Source organism: Trachinotus anak, unplaced genomic scaffold, assembly GCF_046630095.1.
Source record: "Trachinotus anak isolate AG129_WGS33_773 ecotype Australia unplaced genomic scaffold, CSIRO_AGI_Tana_v1 ptg000025l, whole genome shotgun sequence".
In the NCBI taxonomy this organism is placed as follows: Eukaryota; Metazoa; Chordata; class Actinopteri; order Carangiformes; family Carangidae; genus Trachinotus; species Trachinotus anak.
The window spans coordinates 11275560-11289361 of NW_027273876.1; the positions used below are offsets into that span (position 1 = coordinate 11275560).

The 13802-nt window shown below is 40.3% G+C and overlaps 1 protein-coding gene across 1 annotated transcript in view; it reads left to right on the forward strand.

Moving 5' to 3' along the window:
• The window catches only part of ngfrb (nerve growth factor receptor b), a 29644-nt gene that overhangs the window by 6156 nt on the left and 9686 nt on the right, over nt 1–13802 (forward strand). The window contains exon 3 of the mRNA XM_071462422.1: nt 5345–5701. Within this exon, the coding sequence (XP_071318523.1) occupies nt 5345–5701 (357 nt within the window). The remainder of the gene's footprint in view (nt 1–5344; nt 5702–13802) is intronic.

A 13802-nucleotide genomic window follows, 5' to 3' on the forward strand; every position in this document is an offset into this window, starting at 1 on the left:
AAACTGTATTGGAAGATGTTTAGAGCATCAGACAAGTTGTTATGTCACAGTGATTAAGATGGTAAGCAGTGTAGATTTAGATTTGATTAACAGGACTCCTGACTGAAGAGCTCAAAAGGATTTTTAAGGTCCTCTGCATGAGGTACATTTCTGCTGAGTGTAAGGAAAACGGAATTAACATAAAAGGTCTGTTATAGCTCGATCATGTGAGGTCAGAGGTCAGCTTGGGCCTGCAGAGGCCAGGGTTGGTCCTGAGCCAGTTCCTTCACTGTTCCCAGAGTTTTTCTTGCTGTCTGTAGGAATTCCTTGACTATTCTGTGCCTGGGCCAGGAAGTAGTTGTAAACCTTCTTGGGTCAGTGAAGGATGGCAAGACATGAGCCAAGGAGGCCCACACTCAAGAAAATTATTCAAACCTCACAGGTCATGAGAGAAGTCACAGAGAATGTGGAAATGGAGACTGTGAATTATTGTTGTCTTCTTGTGGGTCTTCTTTGGAATGATGTATGCTTTTTTAAGTGTGTCTCAGATCAAGAGTTACAACTTTATAATAAGTTCTTATAAAAACATGAAGCCCTCATCATAAATTGTTCTATTTATTTATATAAAAAGGTCATACTTTAGGCTCAAAATGACTTTTATCAGTTGTGTCGCTGGTGTTGCTGCTTTCTGTTGCACAATGTGGAGGTCTGAGGGGTGATCATTTTCACGCTCACAGTGCTTGTTCCACTTAGACATGAACAAACACAGACAGTGACAGGCTCTCAAAACTGTCAAGAGGCCAGGCAGACTCTGCAGTGACTCATGGAAAAACAGTAATGCAAAGCAGATAGCTGTTCATCTGATAACATCACAATGATATTTTAAGAACACATCAAATATTGATTAGATCAGTAATGCAGGCTGATAGAGTTGAACTCAAGTGTTTTAACAACAATGTGTTTTGAAGTCTCGGCCATTGTTGGGTTGTGGTTTTAGCCTCCTAATTGTAAGTTAACCACCCTCTAAACCCCGCCCAGAAACAGTGACGGTCCAGTTATAGCTTAGCAACTGCAATTAGGCACAACAAGTCCGTCAAACTTTGGATTTCACATTGAAGCGGTGTACTTGGGGCTGTAGCAAGGGACATACACCATAAACAGAGTTGGGGTGAGGGCTAACATTAGCAGCTAGGTCATGCTCCATTAAATATGGGGAGGTTTACCCTCTAGTATCCCCATCTCTTATATTTACCTATTTTATTACCTTACGTAGGTTAAACATTGGTTGGTTCTGATGCCAAAAAACACTACACCAAAACTGGAAGTATAATTTTTGAAAATACGAACAATAAAATCAAATCTAACCTCTGTCTTGCTTCCCCAAGTACAAGCTAAGCAGCTATACATGGCTATGTTAAAGTGAAATGACAGTCTGATCTTATATTTTTCCCTAATATACATATAATATTAGGTCTAACTTGTTGTACACTGCACAACAAGAACAATACTGTGATTTAATTTCCATGTCTTCTACATTTTGCCCAGCTTTATCCTTAGTCTTCAGCAGTAATATTACCTACTGTATGTAGCCATCGTGTGTAAATTTAATATCCCTTTCATAGAATTATCTGGACATATTAAAAAGTCAGCTGGAGACAATTATGAATCAATCATGTGTTAGCATTAGCTTATACTAATTTTCTACAGCTGATAAAATCTGTTAAAGACAGCTGTAGTTTCAGTTGACAAGTCCACAGGGTATCAGCTAGAGATGAGGAGCCTGCTTTTGTTGAGTAAATGAAAGCCACATATTTGCTGTGTGAGAACAGAAAGCTTGACAACTACACTGGAGACCTTTTTGACCAAAATAATTTTTCGCAATCATTTTACAACACTATCTTTCACAATTTCTTTGCATCTTTGGCAAAAACAGCCCTCTCCCTAATTTCCTTTTAACATCAACTCCCACTCATCATGTCTTTGCATGTATTGTTTCAAGTGTATCACCCACAGTTGATTGTGTCTTAATGTGCACAATTATCAATTTATGAGAAACAGACTTTGCACAGATAGTCAACAGGGGCCTGGCTGATGTGCTAAAAAGGACGGCCAGCTGAAACACATGGGGGTGTCTGGATGAATGAACAGATGAGTGGAGATGAAACAGAGCAAGTACAGCTGCACAGCTGGAATGGAGACAAGGCGAACTTCTCAGCCAGGAACTAATGGTTTATTCTTACACGCATACACTTACACACCTAAACACACACATACAAACAAGTTCAGGAAAACACACTTAACCACACACACACACACACACACACACACAAGACACAGAAAACTCCCACTCTGCAGAGTAGCCAGGGCAGATAAACTCAGGAGTCCTTTTATGGGTGTTGAAAACAAAGTAATGGATTGACTGTTAGACCAGAGGTGAAAGTCCTCTTATGAAATGATATGCTGAGTTAGGAAAAGACCATCTGCACCCCCCTCCTCTCTCCCCCTACATCACCTCCCCCTTCTACAACCCCCCCCCCCCCCCCCCCCCCCACCCCCCCCACCCCCCCCACCATGCTGCAGGCTAGCGTTATTAATGTATTGACTTGCATTATTGATGCATGGCATTATGATAATGGCTCTGAGAGCACTCATGGGGAGTGGGGGTGAGGGCAGTCAGAGTGTGTGTGTCTGTTTGAAGGGAGCTAGGAGATAATGGGGTGAGGGGCGGGTTTGGGGAGGGTAACAATATATGACTGGACACTAACAGGCCCACGCACGAGTGAGAGACGATAGTGTCCACTTCTGAAGACATAATCAAACAAAAATGGGAAGATCCCACATTCAGCACCCCGAGTTTAAGACAGAATTGATTCATCTTCTCAAATGACTCTTTTCATCCATCCATCTGTCTCTGTCTCGCTATCTCAGGGTCTATCTCTCCTCATCTCTGTTTGAATCTCTGCATCATCGGAGCATTCGCCGTGGTTGGTGGGCTGGTGACGCAGTCTGAAAACTTGATATGCTATGAGACACTGAGCAGTGAAAGGTCTACATGGAGACTGCATGCCAAAAGCCTCCAGTCTCATACCACACACAGTTTAACTTAGCTGCGTTCAATTTAGATTGGATAAAGGTAATTTACAGTCATTTTGATAAGTGATTTAAGACATTGATAAGCCCACATCCCAAAGATTTGTTTAATTTAGTTTACTTTGGAGCTGAAATAAAAAGTTATTTACAGCTGAGTCATCATTTAAGCCACTTTTAAGCCCAAATACCAAAAATTCCCTGGTTCCAGCTCCTCAAACGTCAAGTATTTGCTGTTTTTTTGGTCTTCTATGTTAATATATTGAATATCTTTAGGTTTGGACTGTTTGTTAGACAAAACAAGGCAACTGAAGACATCAACTTGGGCTTTACAAATTGCAGTTTTTCTCTCATTTCTCATTTTTCTCTATTATCAACATAGTCGCAGCAGTAGTTAAGTATAGGTAAAGGAATCTCCTTCAAGATCATCAGCCAACAGACAGAGCAACTGAGGGTCTGGAAGAGATGAGATGAGCACACAGTTGTAGTAAGATGTTTGAATAAGGTCCAGCAACTAATATCCCATGTCTTCATGGTTCACATGAGGGCTGCAGCTCAGATGAAACCAGAGAATATTTCACATTTTACCTAATAAATGACCAAAAAGACGAAGTAATCATCAAAATAGTTGTAGATCAATTTTCTGTCATCTAACTGATTAATCGATTAATTGTTTCAGTCCTGCTTTACATGACCTCTACTCAAAATAAATAAAAAGTGTATTGGAAAGAATTTGCTTGTCAACAATTTAGACATGATGGAGATTTTAAGATCGTACTTTCACAGTCTATCCCCCACCTCCCTATCTCTGTCTCTCTCTCTCTCAAACACGCACACAAACACACACACACACACACACATACAAGCTGCTCTTACAAATGGGTCTGTTGCATAATTTAGCGTGTTTCCCAGTTCTCTATCCAGCTGAAATACAATTCCATAAAACATGCAATATTGATTGTGTCCTTTGCAGATATATCTGACCTAGGAAATCTTGCAGGTATACAAACAATTTCTGAAACATGTGATGTGATGTCACAAATCACTGAAAAACTGTTTTCAAATCACTGTCTAAAAGATGTTGTTGCTGTTTATGTATATTTTTAAGTGGTTTTTGGACCAAAGTGACCTCTATGTAGTTACATATTTTGTTTGGCCTGTTGAACCTCTGCTCTTACACTTTTCTTCTTACCTGTAAGGCTCAACGCATTGGTTGCATGTCCTCCATTTCCCCTGATGTGATTGTTGTCACCTTCCCTCTTTTTCATTTTTCTGTTTTAACAAGGCTGGCAAACTATGAGGTGACTTGCTACCGCCATCCACTACCATGGAGTGTGCCACTGGTTTCTTTGCTATGTTCACTTTATGCTGCTTTGAGATGTACATGTGATGGTGTCTCTCAGCCAGCATGTACAGAAAGTATTTGTATTTAACAGCCAGAATGAAAGCAACAGTGGGTTTGGTACATTGCCTTTATTGCTTGGAACTTTAACTTTTGTTTTTTTTTTTTTTTAAAACAGAATTTACTGTACGCTAAAAGTTACACAACTTGGCTTTAAAATTCAGATTTGTGTACACAGGTCAAAGTAAAGAGATGGGTCTTTAAAGATGTCAGTACAGTATAAAAGGAAAACTTACTGGATAGATGTAAATGTCAAAATTTCCACAGTCTCACAGAAACATTGCAAAATACATACTTGGCCTTTGATTTTAACTGTGTTATTCCAGCAGGAGATTGAAGCAGCCTGGAGCTGGAATTTGAGCAGTAGAGGTCGGAGATATAATGTGGTATCAAAGCATGGTCAGCTTTGAAAACAAATAAAAAAAAGCTTTAAAGTCAAGTCTGTATTTGACTGGTAGCCAGTGAAAGAGGGAGAATGTGATTTTTCTTCAAGACTTCCCTCAAGGGCAGCTGAGACAGAACTGACCGAGCCCTCAGAAAAGAAAATGACCTAAAAAAAAACTCATGAGGATGAGATAAGAGCATGCTAAATTATCTTATGAATTGTAAATGGAGGAAAAAAAAACCATAAAACCATTTTTTTAAGACTGGAAAATTCACAACTTTAGTGGCCCCAGTGCACGCAGATAGCAATCACCACTTCACATGTATCCGATCTGCAGACACTAAGATGAATGGGTTTAAAACAACAAGTAAACTGAACCACCTTTGATGTGTGAAATAACGTAAAAAAAAAATCCTCTGGTTTTAAAAAACTGAAATCAGTCCTCTTGCAGAGAAAAAGTTCAATGACCATTTTCGTCCCTCTTCTTTCAGGTGAAACTTTCTCAGAAAACCTCAGTCACACAGAGAAATGTCAGCCGTGCACACAATGCACGGGTCTACTCCGCATGGAGACGCCCTGCACGGACGCCAACGACGCCATTTGTGTGTGCAACTACGGCTACTACCTGAATGAAATCTCTCAGCTGTGTGAACCCTGCACCAAATGTCCTGAGGGCCAGGGCATGCTGCTCAGCTGTGAGCTTGACCATGACACTGTGTGCGAGGAGTGCACCGGGGACACGTACTCAGACCAGGAAAGTTCTCGGGAGCTTTGCATCCCCTGCACCATCTGCGATGAAGGGGATGAGCTACAGGCCTGCACGTCTGTCAGTGACACAGTCTGTCAAGGTAAGACGATTAGCTCACAATGGCTCGTATTGAAGTGCACATTAAGTCACAGTGTACTTGTATGTAGCTCCCAAATTAAGGCCTTGATACGCTCCAAAACAGACATCTGTGTGGTTGTGCTTATACTACAATGGGTGCCCTGCACACATATTCACACATATGTAGTCAGCTTGTACACCAGCATAGTTTTAGGCTGCATGCAAACCGCATGGACACAGGCTGATGACATGTGAATCACGTGGACCCTCACAGTGACATGGATGTGCTAGCTTTGGACAAATGTCATTTTTTAATGATCTGTTGTATTGAGGTGACAGCAGAAATATCAGAGATGGATATTGCTGTAGCTCAGCAGTTAAAACCGAAAATATTATCTACATGTTTTTTGTAATTTCAGTGAATGTTCCCTTAAAAGATAGGTTGTCAAGTTCCGAATGTCTAAGGCTGAGGATGAGAAATAAATAAGGCATTCATGAGATTGTTTTACCCTTGGTTAGTAAGAAAAAAATTGAATTCCTGAAAAACTCATCTGTTCTTTTAACAAGACAATTAATCCACTTGTTCGGAGATTTATTTTTCAGCTATTTAGCAAATGGCTGTGGGATGACCCTATCTAAACACTGGGAAAGTTTATCATGAACTTCTATGAAGAGGCAGGAAAGTTGAATGATGGGATGCATCGCCAAGGGTCATCGTAGATTGAATAGAGTCAATGTGAGCACATATTCGCTGTCGAGCACTGTACGAACAGTGGTGACACACTGGACATCCACATTGTCAGGCACATAATCGGATCATCTCAGTGCGACACTATAGACATTGTTAACCCATCGACCTAAATGCCACGCCAAAGGTTGTCTCATTGTCTTCACCGACTCATCCCATCCAAAGACACAAAGACCACACTCTGTCTATGTTGAGGGTTTACAAGGAGGTCATATCTCTGAACGGGGCTCTGAATTTCTTTTATATCATCGCACCCTGTGGGTATCACACTTCAAATCACAAATTCCATATGACTGCAGTCACTGCTCATTCCAATGACCTGATGCCTCACAGATTAAATCAACGCTTTTGTGAGATGACAATAAAAGGGGTCTGTTGATCAGCCATGCAGTCTGTTGGGGCAGCGGTTTGAAGGATGGTGTTATCACAGTGGTGAAGACAGAGCGAGTCTCAGGCTAAAGGGAGTCTTTTGTGCCTCTCCCACGATCCTGTTTGGCCTGTGAGGGATTTCAGTTTAGCCCATGGGGCTACTTGAAGGAGCAAGTAATGAGTAAAACAGATAGTGAAACTTATGTAGATTTGTCCTTCATATACTTTTGTGATTACTTTTATCTTGAATTGTAAATTTAATTTACACTGGGGACTTGAGATGTTTAAAGCCTTTAATGTAAAGAGCTGGCTGCCTACACAGAGTAGACTGCACAGTTTCAATCTGATTTAAACCCTGAATTTTTCTCCCAACTAATTTTAGAATTAGGCTGAATTTCCACCAGATCAGCTGTTGTCTGATGTTCAGTTTTAATGAGGTTATGATCAATGATTGGGCTGTTTGATGGATATCTGGCATGTCTGAAATTTTGCTTGGAATTTAGGTATTTCCGTGATCCACTTTCCCACATATCTGAACTTGTTTTAATATTGCTGGTGTAACATTTACATGCTTGTAGTCTTTACTGAGACTGCTATAATATAAATAAAACTGAGCTTCGCTTCAAAACAGACAGGCCACATCTCCAGCATCCATTCACGGTGAATATGGGACTTCTTAAGAACAGCAATATAGGGGGCTAAGCTATCATTAGCTTTTAATGATCAGTAAATACCTTCAAACAGTACCCTATAGGCTGGGCACTTGTAAAAACACAGTGTCTTCTGTTAAATATAGAAAATTAAATGTGGGTGTGGGGGATTTGGAGTTGTTTGAAATGAAAGTGAAACAGAAGTTAGTCTTTATTTTTAGTAATGTGATGGGTTTCAGAGTGAAATGTGGACGGGGTTAAGTTCGAATCAAATCTGTCAGATGTGACTGGATTGTTAAAAGTGGCTGTCGCTTAACAAATACGGCAGAGCGATAGTGTAGGACACAGTCAGGAGCTGCAAAGGACTACAAAGGAGGAAAACACGATAATAACTTGGAAAATTTATTTTTCATTTCACGGTCTCTAAAGGCGCATCTGACAGAGCTGTGTTCAGGCGTAAAAGTAATGTAACAGGTTATCTAAGTAATTACTTTTGCTGTTGAGTAATGAGTGCTATGTAAAAAAGTTACCAATTTCATTTTTTAAGTGGAAATTGAAGACGTATACTTTGGCCCTGCAGAGTGATTAAAACATGTTGCGGGAGCTAATGCAACACACTATATTAATAAATTGCCCAGTGTCTGCCCATCCTTGAAAGAACCAGGGAAAATACCACAGACAGTAAAGGTTATTTGATAACCAGAAGTGGACACAACATATTGATGTTGCAGAGAGTGCCCCTCTGCCGTAAAAAAAAAAAAAAAAAAACATCTTCCATTGAGGATGATGGTTTAATGCAGCTTGACTCAACTTGTGGTCTGAGAGAGAAGTGTGGTGGAAGAAGAGATGATTCATCCAAGCAAGATCAAGATATAAGGAACCAGAACTCTAATACTAAAATATCATTTAGATAACTAACGCAGTATATTTCATGATTAATGTGAATTAGCTGTGTTTCCAGGCATGGTGGCTCACAGTCCATTGTGTATGGGCTTCATCATCATATGTTGTTCCTCGTTCTAACCCAATCATGTGCTCTTTATTTCTAATGTAATCTTTTTAACGAAGCACAAGCGTTATCAGCACTTACAAATCTGTAATGCTGCCAGACGTCCTTATCCATTAGTGTTGTGGAGTCAGACGACACAGGCCTGAAGGCTAAACACAGTCAGGAGGGTGGAGGGAGAGAGAGGAACACACAGAAGGCCACTGCTCGTGAAAAGACAAGTCGTAACTTGAGACACTGGAGACATAGTTTAACTGAAGATGAAAGGACCAGAATATCACCCTGACTACACTGTTGATTATTTTTACAGAGAAAGCTGGGTTTTCTGTTACTGTTTGGATTATATTTGAGTTTGAGCAAGTGTTGAATTGTAACTTATGACGATTAAGCTCCCCTCTATGTGGACACAAGCTCAGCTGATATGTGGGGTGAAAATCCAATTTCCTTTTACATCTCCAAAGGGATTAGTGGATTGTTTTGGGTCTTACCAAGAAAAAAAAACTCTCTCTCTTCATTTCTCTCTGATGATAAAACATGTTAATACTGACCAGACTTTGTGAGGCTGGACCCACAGAGTGGAGGGTCCAAAGGCAAGATGCTTATCTTAAGGAGTGTGATATGACTTCCACTCTTCTGCATGCTGCTGAGCAAGGTCAGAGGTTGAAGGTCATGGGAGGCTTGCATGTGGAGAGGGTCTTTGTGGAAAGTTCAGGCAGTATGAGTTTCCCCGGGGGAGGTGTATTGAACAACATGGCATAATCCCCACAATCCTTTCAAGGGTCACAACAACAGTGAGACAAGTGAAGTTGGCCAAAAATAGTGCTCTTATTATCCGCCCTTCAAAGTGGCATCTACTGGGTTATCATCTATCATTTATCAATGATACTGTAGTGGTAGATATAATTAATCCCTATCAGAGATTGAGAAGTTTGTCTTGCAAAGTAATTCCTGTTGAGCCCAGAGAGCAATTATTTGAAAATACATTGTGAGAAGGAGTGAGCAGCCATGCCAACACATTGTGACAAGGTCCTTTCATACCATGAATGAGCAATGCCTGAGTTTGACTTGAGAGGTTCCTGCCTGTTCTTATCATCTTGAGGTTTTGGCTATGAGCCCTCAAGGCTATTGGGAAACTGGCTTTCACTCCATGACCCTGTTTCTCCATAAAATTGTACCCAGGATCACCGCACATATGTGGGCTGACCTGTTATCCAAAGCCTGGGTTTCTGGTACTTTGGCAGCAGGGACAACAGGTTGAGGTTTGCAGGAGGCATACAGTTCTATTATTTATGCACCTACATGCACAAAAAGGTCAAAGCACACACACAAAGCTGTGTATATGCATGGGCACTGATATTCCTATGCACAGACTGAAATCAACAAGATGACTTATTGAACATTATGGATACAGCATATGGAAGGATGAAGGTCGAATGGGAGGGGTAGAGATGAAACAAGAGGGGAGGGCAGGGTGATTGGGCCGAGTGCATTTGGTTATTGAATTGATAGGTGAGTAGGAGGAGGGAGCTGTTTCCTTCCTGAGTTTGGTTGACCTTAACGATTGACAGGCTGCCCTCCAGAAATCAGAAAGCGTAATCTGCTAACTAGCCCCATGCATAGCTCTCAAGGCCACACCAGTTCAAGTAAATCCAGACAGAAGGGCAGAGGAAGGGAAAACGGGGGAGGGATAGAAGGAGAAAGGGAGAGAAAGCAAGGATGGGAATGTTTGAGGTGGAGGGGCTTTCTTTTCTTGGTTCCTGGCAACAGATTAGTGTGTGGGGGATTGACAGTTCGCTAAGCCCCAGCCAATTAAGCTAATGTTAGCTCTATAAATTGGTTAAAAACACCATCTTTGGCTCAATTTTTAATGTTTTTAAGGTGACTCATTGTAAATACCGGAACAGAGACATGTCCTCCAACCTAAATAACCATGTAGGACATTTGTCTCTACCATCTGATATGACCCATAGGAGTGTCTCCTGAATTTATGCCCCTTTGGCAGTAGGATATGTGCCACAGATAAAATGCACAAAGCTTAAACATGTGGAGTTTTCCAACGTTTGACAGGCTTGCCGTTGCCTAGTTGTGGTTGCTCTGCTATGATTGGACAATCACTATGTGTGGGAGGGGCTTAACAAATGGTCAATTCCTGCAAGTATCTGACAGACATATAAAGAGTGGGAGACAAATGGGGAAAAAGATAAAGGGCGAAATGCCATCGACATTCTTGATTTCCTGCAGCCAAAGCACTACGACATCAATAGTTGTGAAGAATCCTCTACCCCAGACTGACTAAACAATTCACTGTCTTTGTATTGCACAGTCACTCATTGTGTTGCTATAGCTTGGTTTCCACACATCTACTGACTTATATCTCTACTGACTTGGGCTGTAGGGCCACAGTTGACCTTCTCTCTTTAACCCTTTTGCTCCCTGCTCCATACAGAGTAAGTATTGTCACGATGAAGGAAGTTTTAAAGTCGACTGTGTCTCTTTCTGTGCTGCCAAACAAGAATCAACCTCTTATGGCCATGACTCAGTCTCCTGAATTCGCCTGCCATCCCTCAAGAATTTGCCCCTGGAGGTTCCAGGGGAAATTTTCGGAACTGATTTGGCATGAGTTAGCCCTTCTGGTCCAAGGGTGACCACAACACTTGCGCTTTCGCTCGTGCCGTTCATTCATTGCCAGAAGTCCTGCTTAGGAAGTCAAAGTTTTGTCCTCATGAGGATTTACAGCCTGTGTTGGGGAACTGTGTCTCTGCCAAGCCAAGCCTATTTCTCAGCGATATTTATCTTTTTATCTGTCATGGCTGCCTAGAGCTGAATTACTACAGTGTGGCATAAAAAAGAGAATTTCATGGACTTTTGTGTCACTGGATCATTTGTTGCGTTGTTTCTGTCACAGTGAAAGCTGCTTTTGTAGTTTTCTGAAATTTATGTGTTTCAGCAATTTTTACAGATTAAGATTTGAGATTTGAAGATTGTATTGTATTGTTTTTACAAAAATGTGTAAAGTGGCTGCCGTACATTCTGCTTATAAATGTTAATGAAATGTTTTAATAAGCATTAATGAAGCCATTAATTACAACTTCAAACTCCTGTATAAAGGGTGCCTTAGTATACTATAGTGGTGCCCAAAATTTTAACCGCAATGACAAGCAAATCCAAAGCTGAATTGTATAACAGAAAATAAATGACAATGAGAGTGGTACACAGGAAGGGGAATACAGAGCTGCAGAGAAGAAAGAGATGGAGAAAGCATGAGAGAGCAGAGAGAGAGAACAGATGCTGAGAATGTGGCCTGGTCGATAAAAGCGATGGAGTTACTCCTCTACACTCTCTGGTTTCTCTGGTTGACCTCTACGAGTGCTGATCACATTCTGCCGCAGAACAGGCAAACACACACACACACACTAACTCATATGCACAGAGACGCAGGAGTGCACACACATGCACCCTGTACAAATTCACCAACATGCATACACAGTCAGGGGTGTGTTCAGTCAGGACCACGTGGACAGGAAAATGAGATGGTTCATGTAAGGAAGAAACTGAGCCCAAAGCCTCAAGGAGAAAAGAAATGGTTAAACAAAAGAAACTGTAAATGCCAAAAGCAGATCAGCATAACAGGGGTAACAGCATTCTTCATTACTCACTTGTGCTCGTTGTAACAACATGAATACTATAAAAATGTCCTTCATTGGTGAAGGCCTTTCAGGTTTTGTTGGGCAGGTCTTGGCAGCAGTCTCAGCTGCACTGAGGTGTAATGACATATAATGAAAAAGCTCAACTTGCTTATGTCGGAAGCTCCTCCTTTCCTTTTGGTTTAGATCCAAAGTCAGTTTACAAAGTATATGGTGTTGAAACAGCAGCAACAACACCTGTTTGCAAGAGGTTGGCATAACAAGTTTAACTCAGGTGTGGCTGCTGCAGAGAACTCCACACATACACACTTTGAGCTCAGATTACGAACACACTCCCACTGTATACATAAACCCTTGTGTGAGGGCACAGAGCAACGACAACGACCAAGTTCTTTCTATATAATTACTCATTTAATTCTGGCAAGTACACATGTGCCCAGATTTCCAGTCACAACTTAATCATTAAAAGACAAACACAGGAGGAAAGTTCCAGTAATTTCACTAACAACCAAATAATACTGAACAATAAATACAATAAATGGTTTGTTGAGAGGAACTGACTTAACCCATAATTTCAATAGCTCCATGCCTTTCAGCTTTTATGACTTTAATGACAAGGGGATCAACAGCATGTCTTTAAGTTTGCACACTTGCAATTTTAGAATACATATGACATACATGCTACAGTGGGGATGCAACTAATGGTTATTGATTAATCTTATTTTCATGAGTGAAAAATGCATATTATAGTTTCTCAGAGACCAAAGTGATGACTTCAAATGTCCTGTTTTGTCTGACTAAGAGTCTAAAAGCCAAAAATATTTTATTTACGATAATATGAGACAAAGAAAAGAGGCAAATTCTCATACATATTATTTAAATGTTTTCTTTTAAAAATTTATATTAATTGATCATTAAAATATTAACTGTATGTCATTTCAGCTGTACTGTCTGTCTCATGTTGGTCCAGGGATATAACATCATAGAGAACGATTTAGAGATTTTATTTTTTTAATAAATCAATATATAACATATAGCACAGGCATACTGGGTTAAGTAAATATAAAGTGTATGAATAAAAAATAGTCATTAAAAAAGACAGTACAGATGCCAAGAGTAAGAAGAGGGGAAAGGGATACAAAAATGTGATGCTGACCATGCAGTTTCTTCTAATTGCACATGTAATTTCCATATATTAATCTCTATTTTTAATGATAATAATAATAATAATGAAACCATCTTATTTCAAACACATATTTCTAGAAAATTTAAAAGCGTAATCTTGATGGTACAAAGGCTTTTTTATTCTCGTACTTCCAACATCTTGTGTTATTTTTCATTTTCTAAATCAGTACAGTAAAACAGTGCATTGGTATTTTCCATCAATTCTCTCCTGAAACTGAAAATCAGTAGTTTTATGTGTTGAGCTGCACATCTCCTCCTATTTGCCTTCAGCATAGTGGCTTTTTCCCATTTATCTCAGCTGCTATATCTTTGTGTTCACTATTTTCTAAAATTCCATGTGTATCATTTGTTTTTCTGGCATTTAACATGATAGATTTCACATTTTTGTGACATGGATAAGGCGATTTATTGTGTTTCTCTTAAATATTCCCCAATTGGCTCATCACCCAGCGCCACATTATGCGGGAATCATTGCCGAGCCGATCACTAAAATGTCTTGACATGATAACTGTCTGAGAGCA